This window comes from Pholcus phalangioides, unplaced genomic scaffold (assembly GCF_987345545.1).
Source record: "Pholcus phalangioides strain wild (caught in Gottingen) unplaced genomic scaffold, Ppha-v1.0 ptg000009l_1, whole genome shotgun sequence".
Classification (NCBI taxonomy): domain Eukaryota; kingdom Metazoa; phylum Arthropoda; class Arachnida; order Araneae; family Pholcidae; genus Pholcus; species Pholcus phalangioides.
Window position 1 is genome coordinate 48,103,236 of NW_028301602.1, and position 14,596 is coordinate 48,117,831.

The window sequence follows — 14,596 nt, forward strand, 5'->3', positions numbered from 1 at the left end:
GCGATTGCGCATGATCACCGGATTTATCACATTTACGGTATAACGCGAAAAAATGTATAGGTCTTAAGCAGTCACGAGCTGCTTAGAATTAATTTTTTTTGTTCAGCACTACGGAATAAAATCCCAGCGATGCATTGACACTTGAATATTTATTTTTAGAAATACAACATGATTAAATTCTGAAATTTGCGACACGCAACTTGCGTGCGCGTAAACTAAAAATTAGAACAGGCAAAAGGGAAGAACGAATGAGTATTACACAGCTATATATACTCTTGGTGGCTGACGTCATACGTCGCACAAAGGCCACAATACTCCCCCCCCCCCCCGTTAAGAAGTAGGTGGAAACACAAATCGGACTCTTCTGCCACTTCGGGTGAACGTGTCTTTGGTAGGCACTGTGGATTTCACTTCAGTCGGCACTGGACGTAGCACACCAGCAGGTTTTGATTCTATTGTAAAGGCGGGTTCGACACGGTCAATCGAGACATTGACCTTTTTACCTTTCACCTCTAAGAGAAATGTTCTGTCCTATCTTTGGAGCACACGGTAGGGGCCTTCATACGGTGTCTATAGTGGTCGTCTCACTGAATCGGTAAGCAAAAAGACGTGCGTGCACTGATTCATGTCTTTATGAATGAAGGTGGCTGGCTGATTATGGCGGCTCGCTGGAACAGCTCGAAGATTGTTCATCTTCTCTCGTAAACGAGAAACGAACTCGTGCACGTTACACGATGGCACTTGCTGTTCGGAGCAAAAAAATTCCCCTGGCAAGCGAAGAGTAGTCCCGTAAACGAGTTCCGCCACGGAACTGCCAATATCCTCTCGTAGACTTGAGCGTAATCCTAAAAGGACCAATGGAATTGTCTCGGCCCATCTTTCGGTAGCATGGCAACGAATAGATGACGAGGTTTCGATGAAACCGCTCTACCATTCCATTTGCAGCAGGATGGTAAGCAGTTGTGCCCTTTTTTCGATACCGAGCAGTTTCGCAAGCTGACTGATCAACCGAGACTCAAACTGGGCTTCCTGATCGGACACGAGCGCCTGTGGGCAGCCGAATCTGGATATCCAACCAGTGACGAAGGCACTGGCCAGTTTCTGCTGTCTGGTCGGTGATCGGGAGAACCTCTGGCCATCTTGTCCATCTGTCCACGCATGTCAGGCAATAACGGCAGCCTTGTGAAGTTGTCAACGGACCGACCAAATCGATGTGCACTATCTGGAATCTTTCGTCCACCAGAGGAAAATTTCCAACTAGGGCACGCGTGTCGCTGGATTTTTTGACACAAAATACATGAACGTGTCCAGGCGGCACAATCTTTTTTAAGTCCTTTCCACACAAATTTCTGCGTCGTGAGATGAACTGTAGCACGTACTCCTGGATATGAGAGTCACCGCATCGAACGCCATTCGTCGAAATACTGCTGGAACATATGGCCCAACTACGCCAGTAGATACGTCACATGCAACCGAAACGTTTGTAGGTGAAAAAAAATCAAGTCCTTAATCTCGAGATCAGAGTCGGGACCGCGCAACACCCCCAATTCCTGATCGTTAATTTGCTCTTTTGTGAGCTGTTCATAATTAATTTCATTAGGAAAATAAATACTTGAAATTCGTGAAAGGGAATCCACTACAACATTTTCATTACCAGATATATAAGGTATATCTGTTGTAAATTGCCCTAAATATTCGAGGTGTCTTTGCTGTCGTGGAGAACATTTCTCCAATCTCTGTTGGAAAGCAAACGTTAGGGATTTTTGATCCGTGAATATTGCGAAATTCCTGCCTTCTAAGAAATAACGAAAATGTCGCACAGCAGAATAGGCAGCAATCAATTCACGATCATAAGCACTATATTTTGCTTCTGCAGGTGTTAGTTTACGGGAAAAATATGCTAGAGATTGCACATTTTTATCCACTACCTGCTGTAAAACTGCGCCAACAGAGATAGAAGAAACGTCACCCATTAGTGAAATTTCTGCATCAACTACCGGGTGAGCCAACAATGTAGATGTCGCTAAAGATTCCTTACACTTTTGAAAAACGTTAAGAGCTGCATCTGTCCAATTAATTACAGCTTCATAATTTTTCTTTTTAGCTTTTACGAATTGATATAGCGGAATTTGAATTTCTGCGGCTTTTGGTATAAATCTGTGATAAAAATTTAGAACCGCCAAAAATCGACGTAATTCTTTGACAGTGTCGGGTTTTGGAAAATAGCTGTTTTTCGGGTAATTGTGACAAACCTGATGCTTTGACCAAATAACCAAGAAATGGTAATTCGTGAGCACCAAAAGTGCATTTGTCAACATTTATGACTAACCCATACTGTTTCAGTCGTTGAAAAACTGTACAAAGATTTTCGCGATGAATATTTTTATTTTCAGATGCTACCAATATATCATCTAAATATGGAAAGCAGTAGTCAAGTCCGCGTAAAACTTCATGTATAAACCTTTGAAATGTATTCGCAGCGTTACGCAACCCAAAAGGCATATATTTAAATTCAAACGCCCCAAAGGGTGTAACAACTGCTGTTTTTTGGACATCTAATTCCTCGACAGGTATCTGATTATAGGCGCGAACAAGATCTATTTTTGAAAAAATATTTTTACCAAATAGATTATGTGAAAAATCATGTAAATGTGGTATCGGATAACGATCAGGTATTGTCACCGCATTTAACCGGCGATAATCACCACAAACGCGCCATGAATTATCTTTTTTCGGGACCAGGTGAATGGGGCTGGCCCACGGACTATTCGAGGGGACACAAACGCCCTCTTGAAGCATACGGCCAAATTCCTGTCGAACAATTTTAAGTTTCTCCGGCGAAAATCTACGTGGCTTCGAGAAAACTGGGGCACCGGTAGTTTGAATGCAATGAGTGGTATTGTGCAGTACGGGTGATCGAGACAAGTTCGAATTTACCATCTCTGGAAATTCTAAAAGTAATTTATGAATTTCACAATCATTAGAACCAAAACTTAAACCGATCGAAGGACCAGACACAGTTCTAGCCCTGATACTGCGTGAAGTTACTTGATCGATCAGGCGTCGATTTCTTATGTCTACTAATGATTCAAATTTACTCAAAAAATCGGCTCCGAGAATAGATCTTGTGACATCCGCGATCAAGAACGTAAAGGGAAACTTTCGTTTCAACCCTAAATTGACAGTTTCAAAATGTGTGCCAAAAGTTTTTATTTGCGAGCCATTCGCAGCAAACAATTTCAATTTCGTGGGTTTTAAATTTTTGTAACTTCTACTACGCGGAATCACGGATACCGCTGCGCCGGTATCGACTAGGTACCGATTTCCGGTAGTCTGGTCGAAAACGAAAAGACGACTAGCATCAAGTCCAACATCATCCGTCGCCGCGAGTATTGGACGATTTAGTTTTCCGACTCGAAGTTACATGGCTTGCAGTAGTGGCTTTATTACCAAAACGAAAATGATACCAGCAAGTTTCAAATTTTCTAGACCTACTTCTGCTTCTGGATCGCGATATCCTGTCTCTCGATGTCGATCGCATCATATTTCGTACTCGTTCATTCAAGGTTGCGATTTCTTGACGCAACAAGGCGATCTCGGATTGATCATCAACGTGCGCGATTGTTGCGGATACAGCCGAAACTTCGACGATTTTATCAGCCATCAGAGCCAGTTTGTCAAGCGGGTCGGCTGAAACGCTCAAAATTTGATGAACAGAAACCGGAAGTCTCTGTAGCCATAGAGCACGTATCGCATCATCTTTGAAATTTGAATTAGCAAGCTCTTTCATCTCGCGCAATAGATGACTTGGTTTTTTGTCACCCAAGTCTAACTCTTGCAACAACATGCGAAGTCTAGCGGTCTCCGATTCCGAAAATTGACCAATAATTCTAGCTTTCAGAGCATCATATTTCTGAGTGCTTGGAGGATTTCTCAACAAGTCAATCACATGCAAAAGAATATCGGAGCTTAGAGCTGAAATAACCGAATGATATTTTGTTTCATCTGCTACTATACCCGAAATAATAAATTGTGACTCTATATGGTGAAACCATAAATCTGGATTGACTTTCCAAAATGTCGGAGGCCTAAAAGCTACTCGAGCCAACTCGGTACCTCTTGACTGGGGTCTCGTTTGATTTGCGGTTGATTCGTTCATCGCGATCCTCCGCACAAGCACAATACCACTTAACGCGATACGAAAAACGGAGAAAAAAAATGTTATACCTCAAAAATAAAAGGTGTCGCACGCTCCGTACTCCAGAATCAAGAATATGACGAGCAGAGCCTTTCGTCCGTCAACACCAATAATTTCAGTCCATCGTTGGAACGATGAATGTCTTTCGAACGATGAGTACGTCATACATCACTTGGATTAGACTCGCGCCCTTGGTCACCATTTTAAGCAGTCACGAGCTGCTTAGAATTTTTTTTTTTTGTTCAGCACTACGGAATAAAATCACAGCGATGCATTGACATTTAAATATTTATTTTTAGAAACATGATTAAATTCTGCAACTTGCGTGCGCGTAAACTAAAAATTAGAACAGGCAAAGGCAAAAGGGAAGAACGAGTGAGTATTACACAGCTATATATACTCTTGGTGGCTAGCGTCATACGTCGCACAGTGTTGCCACAGGTCATCCTACATCTTGCAACTGGGGTCTTCGGCACTCCCCCCCCCCCCACCACAGTAAATTTGTACTGGGAAAAAAAAATGGTTAAAGAATCGTCCGAGCTGGAGCCCTGTCAGACCCATCCTTGTGGCTAGATATGGGTCACCCACATAGGGGGAGATAGACTTGACCGGGGGGCATGATGATGCCAATTCATATTGTATATGCCTGTGGCTGGGATCTCAGAGTCCGACTTTTGCAATGGAAAGGGCCCTGGACAAAGCAGACATTAAACAGCCCCCTCGACTTGGGGGAGAGGGGGTGAAAAAATCCTGCATTTTTTGCGGAAATTTGTATTTTTTAATTATAATCTATACTAATAAACTCATGTTTTTAACTCATTATAAGCAGCGAATTGCTTTAGTCATCACAGGAATCTTGCAAACAGTTAACTTTTAGGCCGGGTTTTCCTAGGAGCAGGTTTTTCTGCGAGAAGCACCATTTTCGGTCGGCAGAAACGTGTAACTTTATCACGCTTACGTTTTTCAAGCGTAGAGCATGATCTGTTCTGTCGTCTGCATATCTACGTATTTTGCCATTTTACACAGCAAAAAAAAAAAAAAAATGAAAAAATTGCAAAAAATTTCCCTCCAGTGATTGATTATTTCTCGAAATTAATATTCAAATCACAAAAAATCCATTTAAGGGGAAAAAATGGCTTTTCTTTTTAATTTTTGTTATTCCGCTTCAAATAATCTCAGTCAGAAGTTAACGGTATTTTCGCCAAGATGTTTGCTAACGATATTAGTTGGGATTATTAGTTAACGATATTAATTAACGATAAATGGCCAGGCCTGACCGTCTCTACAAAATCGACCAATTAGGGAACAGAATACGGGTTTTCTAAAATTTTGTCTGTAGATATAATGAACATGCGTCTCCGCCTCCTTTTTTTTTTGGGTAGTGCTGAGAACTGTGTCCCCCAACATCTCCGTCGGAAGATCACGTGAAAACAAACACGAACCATAAACTGAACCCCATAGAGATCAATGTTAAAATTGCCGATTTTAGCATAGAAATGCGGAAATTTAGTGGGGTTTTCCGCCACTTCAGTAATTTAAAAAATTGAATTGAATTTTTGATTTTTCAAATATTTAGTTCGCTTAGAAATACGAAGCCCACAAAATTAAATATAAAATAATGAGCCAGACCCCCTTTTGAGGTGGATATCCATGAAATAACATTAATTTCAGCTTTTTATTTATATCTTCTCAAACACGAAAATTAAAGTGATAATTCCGGAATTCATAAAAGATAATTCGGAATTAATGAAAGATGATTCCAGAATAAATGAAAGAAAAATTCTACTTTTAATGAAACTGATAATTTCAGTTATTTCAAAAAAATAAAAATACAATTACAAATACAACGCCACAACAGGCAAAATGCCCAACGAGGTGGCTGATAAGAAGATGCCCATAAAAATATGGATGTCATATGTTTCAAAAATACGGCAACCCCATTAAAAATGCAATTAACACAAATTGTAAACAATATATACACATGATAAAATATTATACAACGCCCATAAAGAATATTTATGGTTGTCTTATTCTAAGAGTGGATAGCTTCTCGATTTACCCCAACATGTTTATTGTATTTCTTTTTAAACGTGTCAATTGTATTACAGTTTACTACCTCCGGAGGTAAGCTGTTCCATTTATTAACAACCCTATTAGAGAAAAATTCCTTGCGACACCATAACCTTGCACTGTCCCTCACCAATCGATACTGGTGTCCCCTTGTAAAAGCAGTCGATTGGCGGTGTACTAAAAGTTCATGGTCCATCCTATCCATCCCATTGAAAATTTTGAACACTTCGATCATATCTCCTCGTCACCTGCGTTCATCCAATGTAAACATATTCAAAAAATGAAGTCTCTCTTCATAACTCAACCCTTGTATGCCAATAAGGACACGCGTAGCTCTTCTCTGCACCCCTTCAACCAAGTCTATGTCCCTCTGTAGGTATGGTCTCCAAAACCTTACAGCATACTCCAGTCCAGGACGAACTAAGCCTCGAAAAAGCGGAAGAATGACTTTAGGAGAACGCGAAGAGACCTTTTTGAAAATGAGACCAAGCATTCTATTCTATTTTTTGACCACCGCTGAACAATGATCAGAAAAACCTAAGTCGCTCGTCAATGAGAATTCCCAAATCGGTGATCCTAGTTGCATCCGGGATAGTGACACCATTTAACTCGAAAGAGAACCGTGGGTTGTTCGAACCAAAATGAGCGACCATGCACTTATCAACGCTAAACGTCATGCTCCATTCATTTGCCCATGCTGCAATCCTGTTTAAGTTGGTCTGGAGCAACTCCCTATCGCTTTCATTCCCGATTACCCCCATTAGCTTCACATCATCTGCGAATTTGCTAGTAATCCCATCGATACCCTGATCGAGTTTATCGATAAAAAGTGAAAAAAAGTATGGGGCCAAGGACACTTCCCTAAGGAACTCCACTTGTGACGTCTGTCCAACCAGAGAATTCCCCGTTCACCATAACTCGTTGCGACCTATCTCTTACCCACGATTCCATCCAATTTAGCAAGTTGCCCCCAATTCCAATCTCGTGTAAACGCTTCAAGAGTTTACCATGTTGGACCCCGATCGAATGCCTTCTGGAAATCAAGGTAAACAACGTCTGCATTTTTGCTCTTACCCAAAGCCTTAGTCACGTGATCATAGAAGCAAAGGAGGTTAGTTACACATGACTTCCCCTTCCTGAACCCATGCTGATTATCCGACAATACATTATTCTCGTCTATCCACTTCACAAACTGCCTTTTGATGATAATTTCCAAAATTTTCGAGAGGGAGCTCGACAAACTCACTGGACGATAATTTGACACCGCTTCACTACTACCCTTCTTAAATATTGGAACAACGTTAGCAAGTTTCCAATCTCTTGGGACGCTACCCTCAGCAACACTACTCCTGTATATCTGTGCGACTGGCCCTAACAATTCATTAGCACATTCCCTGAGGACCCTGGGATACATATCATCTGGTCCTGGTGCTTTGCTTGCACATACCTGTCTTAGAAGATTTAGGACTTCCACGTCTTCTACTTGAATATCGTTGAGGGTTTTATTACCCCATGCAACACCTGTATATCCAATATCATTATCTCCATTAAAAACCGACGCGAAAAAGTCATTGAAAGCACTACACATGCCTACATTGCTCTCTACCCTAGAGCCTCCTATCGAGAGGAGGTCAACTGTCCCCTTACATCCATTATTGACGTATCGAAAAAAAGATTTTGGGTGAGAGCCAACGTTATCTGCCAACCTAGATTCAACTTCCTTTTTACTATCCCTTATCGCTTTCTTCAACAGTCTTCTTTTATCAGTAAACAATGATAGGTCACCTCGTCCACTTTTATACTCTCTGAATGCTCTTTTCTTTTCAAGATAAAGGTTTGCACGCTATCCGTGAACCATAGAGGGTGCGATGTACAAACACGCTTTTTTCGAACAAAGGGTATGACGTCGTGCAAAACAGAGGTGACTTACCACCCCTACTGATTCCAACCGGTCTTTGAAAACTTCCGCTAACCTTCCTCTGAAAACATCAAAGTTAGTTCTCCGAAAACAAGGAACCAGTCTTTTATTATCAACCTTACCCGAGGAAAAGTTACAGTGAAATCTGACGATACGATGATCACTGGAAGAAAACTCTTACCCCACCGAAACATGTTCAACTAGATCCTCAGAACTAGTAAGCACTAAATCCAAAATAGCAGTACCCCTAGAGGCTTCTGATACATGCTGATACAAAAAATTTTCAAGCACCAACTTAAGAAAGTCTCTTTCATTCTGATTTCCAGATGAAAGTTTCTCCCAATCAATACCCGGGTAATTGAAATCCCCTAGTATGAGAACCCTCTTTCACTTACACATGTAGGGAATTTCATCATGCAATTTGGCGATGTAGTTTTGATCCCTATTCGGTGGATTGTAACAAACCCCAACAATACGTTTATGACGTCTTTTGTTCTCAAGCTCAACTTACATAGTTTCAATATCACTTCTCTGCACGTTACACTCTCTAGCCTTCAAACAGGATTTCACGTATATCAACACTCCACCCCCTTTCCTATCAGATCTATTTCTCAAAAAAGTATCATATCCCGAGATGTGTAAGAAAGATTCATCCCCACCGTTTGCCCAAGATTCTGTAATTCCTATACGATCCAGGCCCTCCACAACCATCATAGTTTCTAAAAAATCTTTCTTATTACCCAAGCTCCTGGCATTTATTAACACACATTTTAATTTGCCCGGTGATTTAGTGTCAATCGAGAAGCCATCCAAGTCAGAGGTGGGTAATTCCCCGTCAGTACTGTTGTGATTATCATTAACTAACCCGCATTCCCGCCTACGTGGTCTGGGAGTAAAAAACCTGACCTAAGACTATCGTAAACCTCCCAGACCCCCCTCTTATTTAGATGGATCCCATCCGAACGAAGCCACCTATCGGTAAATGTGGGAAGCTCCAAGAACGTGACCCCAAGTGAGGAGCAAATGTCCTTCAGGCCTATATTGAATTGGTGGATCCTATTCCTATACCCCCTACTACCCCTTGGCAGCACTGGAATCACTGCCACATTGCCAGTTCCAAAGTAAATGAAAGCGATAATTTCAGCCTTAATGAAAAAGTGATAATTCCAAAATTAATGAAAGAGATCATTTCAGAATTAATGAGATATAATTTCAGAATCAAAGAAAGAAATAATTTCAGAATCAAAGAAAGAAATAATTTCAGAATCAAAGAAAGAAATAATTCCATCAATAATGAAAGAAACAAATCCAGAATTCATCGAAAGACTGGTTATTGGTGGAGATTAAGAGGAAGAAAATTTATCTCCCCCCCCCCGGGGACTCGAACCCCGGTCTCTCGCTTGCCGGACGATTGTTCTACCATCTAAGCTATGAAAGCAGATAGAATATTTCAACCTTGGAGCATATATACACTGCTGGCCACCGTAAATGCAACACCCTGAAGGAAGCATGCAAATAATATGAAATTTACAACATGCATTAGCGGAGGTGAGATATGCAAATGATTAGAATTTCAGCGCAGACGCACATCACGCGCGCCTGTGGCGCCACTTCAAAGCGCTATTTAAGGCTTGGAGATTTCGACGATTTGAAGTACGGCAATTGTGTTTTTCTTGTGGGTTTTTTCCAAAAAACGATCAATTATGCCTCGTAGGAAACAGCGATCATCTTTTGATCAAGTATCCGAGTTCGACAGAGGAAGGATAGTGGCCTACCGAGATTGTGGATTATCTTTCAGGGAAATCGGTAGTCGTAACCAAACAACTGTAATGCGGATATGTGATCGTTGGATGCAGGAGGGTACGACGGACCGACGTGTTCGATCGCATCCACCTCAGTGCACCACTTCACGTGATGACAGTGACGAATCGCTCAGCCACATCACGAACCATAGCACAGCACATTCAGTCTGTACCGCATCATCCAGTGTCTGCGCGTACCATTCGACGCCGTTTACAGCGGAGTGGTCTGTCCGCAAGACGTCCATTGCTTCGTCTACCCTTGACGCAGAACCACAGACGTCTCCGCCGCCAATGGTGCGATGAAAGAAGAATATGGACGGCACAATGGAATGAAATTGTCTTTACTGGCGAGTCACGCTTCTGTCTGCAACACCACGATGGTCGGATTCGAGTCTGGAGACACCGTGGAGAGAGGATGCTGAACAGCTGCGTTATGCACCGCCACACTGGTCCTGCACCGGGTATTATGGTATGGTGAGGTATTGCATATCACTCTCGCACTCCTCTAGTACGCATTGCCGGTACTTTAAAAAGCCAGCGCTACATCTCCGAGGTGTTGGAGCCAGTTGTCCTTCCTTACCTTCAGGGCTTGCCCACAGCCATATTTCAACAGGATAATGCGCGACCACACGTGGCACGCATTGTCCAAAGGTTCTTCGTCAATCGCCAGATTGAATTGCTTCCCTGGCCAGCTCGCTCTCCGGATCTTTCGCCGATAGAAAACATGTGGTCCATGGTTGCTCAACGATTGACCCAGATTACATCCCCAGCTGCCACACCAGATCAACTTTGGCAACGCGTGGAAGCTGCTTGGTCTGCTGTATCCCAAGAACACAATCAAAGTCTCTTTGAATCAATGCCGAGGCGTGTGGCAGCGGTGATCTCCAACAATGGCGGCTACTCTGGCTACTGATTTTGGCGGGAACCACACTTCACAGAAGTCTATAAATTTAATCATTTGATGCTTGGTCAACATGTTATCTACAAAATAAATATTGTTGCGATATCTCTTGTCTTTCTTGGTGTTGCAATTTGGGTGGCCAGCAGTGTATATATGTTGAAAAGCACCGTACATGGACGGCGTCTACAATCAACTAATAGCTCGTGAATGACATAGGCCAACCAGATGGATACATGCAATTACTTCCTTGAATTTTCTTGTAATCTTCATCTCCACAAATAACCAGTCTTTCCATGAATCTTGTATTGACAAGTGGAGAGGACATTTCTATATGCATAGCCAGAATTGATGAAAGCAATTATTACTCCAGCTAATAAAGGAAATAATTCCAGAATTAATGAAAGAAAATTCAAAAATTAATGAAGGAAACTCCAAGAATTAATGAAGGAAACTCCAAGAATTGATGAAATTTTTCAGCATTAACGAAAAAAATTATTCCAGCATTTTTGAAAGAAATGATTCCAGTATTGATGAAATAAAAAATTTAATCTTTTTTCATTTTCAGATGAGTTCTCCATCCTTTCTTTTAATTTTTAAAACACTGAGACCGAACTATACATTTCTATGGGAAAACGAACTTTGTTTTCACCGAGTCACGTGGTTTCCTTGCATCTGATGTCTACGCCGTCGCGGCAGCTGAGCCTTCTAGAGCAGTGGTTCTCAACCGGGGGCCATATGGCCCCAGGTGGGCCCTAGGATATTCCAGGGGGGTGCCACGGATGAAAATCTCGCAAAAGGGGAGCCACGGCTACTGATACGGGGGCCACGAAGAGAGAGAAAAAAGTTTGTGAAATTAAATTTTTTTTGCCACTCTGACTAAAATAAATTAATTTCAAACAAAATGTGTCCATAGAATATCTTTTTAGCAATTTTTCCCCCATTCAAGTAATATTAACATGAGGAAGAAAATAAAAAAAAGTGGTTCATGTAATCTCGATGGTTTTACGACTCGATGGGGTGACAGTAGGCCCTGACACAAACTATAGAAGTTTAAGCAAAATGGAGTAACTGTAAAGACCAAAAATTGAGTGTGTTCAAAGACTTTTCATTCAAAGAGGGCTGCCATAAAAAAAGCTGACAGAGATATGTTGACCATTCATTGACATTCTTTTGAGTGCTGGTAGTAAATGTAATCCAAGAAGTAGATGGGTGAAAAATGAAAGCTTGTAAAAGAAAAACTCATCGTTTTCATGCAATTTCAGACGGATAGCCATCTAGTTTAGCACAAAGATATCTTCAGCAGGCACTGAGTGGGAATATATTTATAAAAATTGAATAAAGAACCCGCATAATTTAATTATTTAAAACTACATTGTGCGGTATAACTTAAGAAACTGTAAATGCATAAAATTACTGTTGTTTCAATCGCAAATGTTCATATGCCATTCCTTTCAATTTAACAGGAAAATGTAATTTTGAACATATTTAAGATGGTCTTAACGTCATTTGGTTTGCTGATTGGTTTTTATGAGCAATCCAAGCAGATAATGTATTGGGACTTCCTCTAAGATCGACACCACATCTTTAAAGTTTTTTTAATCGATACTGTAAAGCTTCCTATTAACAGCCCTACTACTTAAGCCTGCAACATCCAAATAATTTCAATGAAATTTTCCTATCCTGCAAGAACAATATTGTGGACATTAGAAAAAAATTTCTAAAAGGGCGTATGACCACATTTAAAGCAATTTAAATCCGTTTATTTGAGACTCACTGCGTCTGCTGATTTCTCAGAAAAGTGCAATAAATTTAAAAGTGCGTAAGTCTTCACTTTCAAATGTCCATAACCCGCGTCAATGCGTCTTCTTCTATTTGTCAACCTAAAATTTATGGTTTTTAGTGTTGATAATACGCATCCAAAACCAATTCACCGACGCGTTTTCACAATCTGCAAAAAACTGCATGGATTTGACAGCTGGAAATGATGTCTAAACGCCAAAGATTTGGAGTTCGAATCAAAATGAAAATGTCAAATAATTGAAATTGTGCTTCATATAAATGAAATACTTTAATATTGAAACCTATATATAGAGATTAATCGTGACCGTAGTCAAACGTCTCATAAATGTGAAATTTTGTCATAAAACTGAGAGTGAGCTTTGAATCCCCTTTTGCAAAAGTGAAATTTCGAGGCATTTACGCACAACCGAGCCCCTCCTGGCCATTTTCCTTTTTTTTCTCCCCCACCCTTTCTTCCCTTTGTTTCCTTCCTAACTTTATAAAAGTAAAAAAGACTGTTTTCAGATTAAATTGCCAAAGTTCAATTACTTTAGTGCAAAAATGTCCGATTTTTTTTTGGGAGGGGGGGGGGGGAATACAGTCAAACCATATTATAATGAACTCCAAGAGACAGGAGAAATTACTGCGTAAATAACAAAATTTCGTTACAAAGGAATTCCAGATTTTTATGTTGTTCCTATGTAAACTTATCCAGGGGATTAGAAAAGTTTTCGTTAAAATGATATTTTTCCCGTTATAACGGTATTCGTTAAAACGGGAGTCGACTGTATTTCGTTAGTCTTAGAGCAGCGATTCTCAACCTTTTCTGATTTGCTGAGCCCTTTTCAGTGTATAATTTCTATGGCGGAGCCCTTTTTTCTATATTATTTATATCGCGGTACCCTTTAGGACTCTTTTTTTTTTTTTTTGTTTGTTTATCAAATTTATTGATTTATTTTATTATCCTCGAGTGGTCGCGGAGCCCCTGGGAAGTTTTGAGCATCGGTTGAGAGCAGCTGGTCATAGAGAAATACTTCCAACTAGAAAAAATATCCGAATCACGTGTACAACTCAGACATGTCATTTATGTTGTAAGGGGTTGTATAGTTATGAAATTAAAAAAAAACTTTTTATATCGTCCCCGTCGGCCAAAAAACCCAAAGTTGTTGCTCTGTCTTTCCCGATGCCTAAAATAATTTCACGTTTCTAAGTGCAATAATCACCGAGATACGCAAATTCGAAAAATTTTGGAAATTTGGGAAAAAAACAGCGTTAAATGTGAGTAAAATGGTTTCCCCGCATCTAATGCTGTTTTTTTCCTCCAACTTTCTCAGAATATCTCTGGGAATATTGCACTTAGAAATGTTGAATTTTTTTGTTGGAGACAGGGATACAACTTTCCAACTGGGTTTTGGCACAGGGTGTCCATATAAAAAGTTAACATTTTTATTTTGATAATTATGCAACCCCTGGCAATATGAATGAAATATCTGTGTACTGCATATTATTCGGGTACTTTTTCCAACTGGAAGTATGCCTCAAGGACCAATGGTTCGCTAGTAAAATGTCATATGCCCCGTTACCTTTGCGCCCTGTATATTAAATATAGTGCGGACTGTTATGTGAAATATTATGTTGTGTTTAAGCCAACTCACACGTTGCTTCGTCCGCCTGTGAGAGCGGCCACATTATGAACCAAAAAGCCACTTGAAGGTAGCTTGTCATCCAACGAAAAAATCAGATTTTCACCGTTTCGAAATTGAAGTCAACAAACTGATAATTTTCTTATTTGAGAATCTGATTATTTATATTTTCCGATGGGCTTGAAATCCTGATAATGAATCATTATTATATTCGCACGAACAGTTTTGTCACTGCGTACATGATTTCTCTGGAATAAATGGTTCAAACTAATATTTAAAAATTTT

At 40.4% G+C, this 14,596-nt stretch overlaps 1 protein-coding gene across 1 annotated transcript; it reads right to left on the reverse strand.

Moving 5' to 3' along the window:
• Window positions 1-3,373: 3,373 nt before the first annotated feature.
• Window positions 3,374-4,159, reverse strand: LOC149083234 (uncharacterized). The gene has a single exon (XM_089236795.1). It carries the CDS (start codon window positions 4,157-4,159, stop codon window positions 3,374-3,376), a length of 786 nt encoding a protein of 261 aa, XP_089092921.1.
• Between the last annotated feature and the right edge of the window lie 10,437 nt (window positions 4,160-14,596).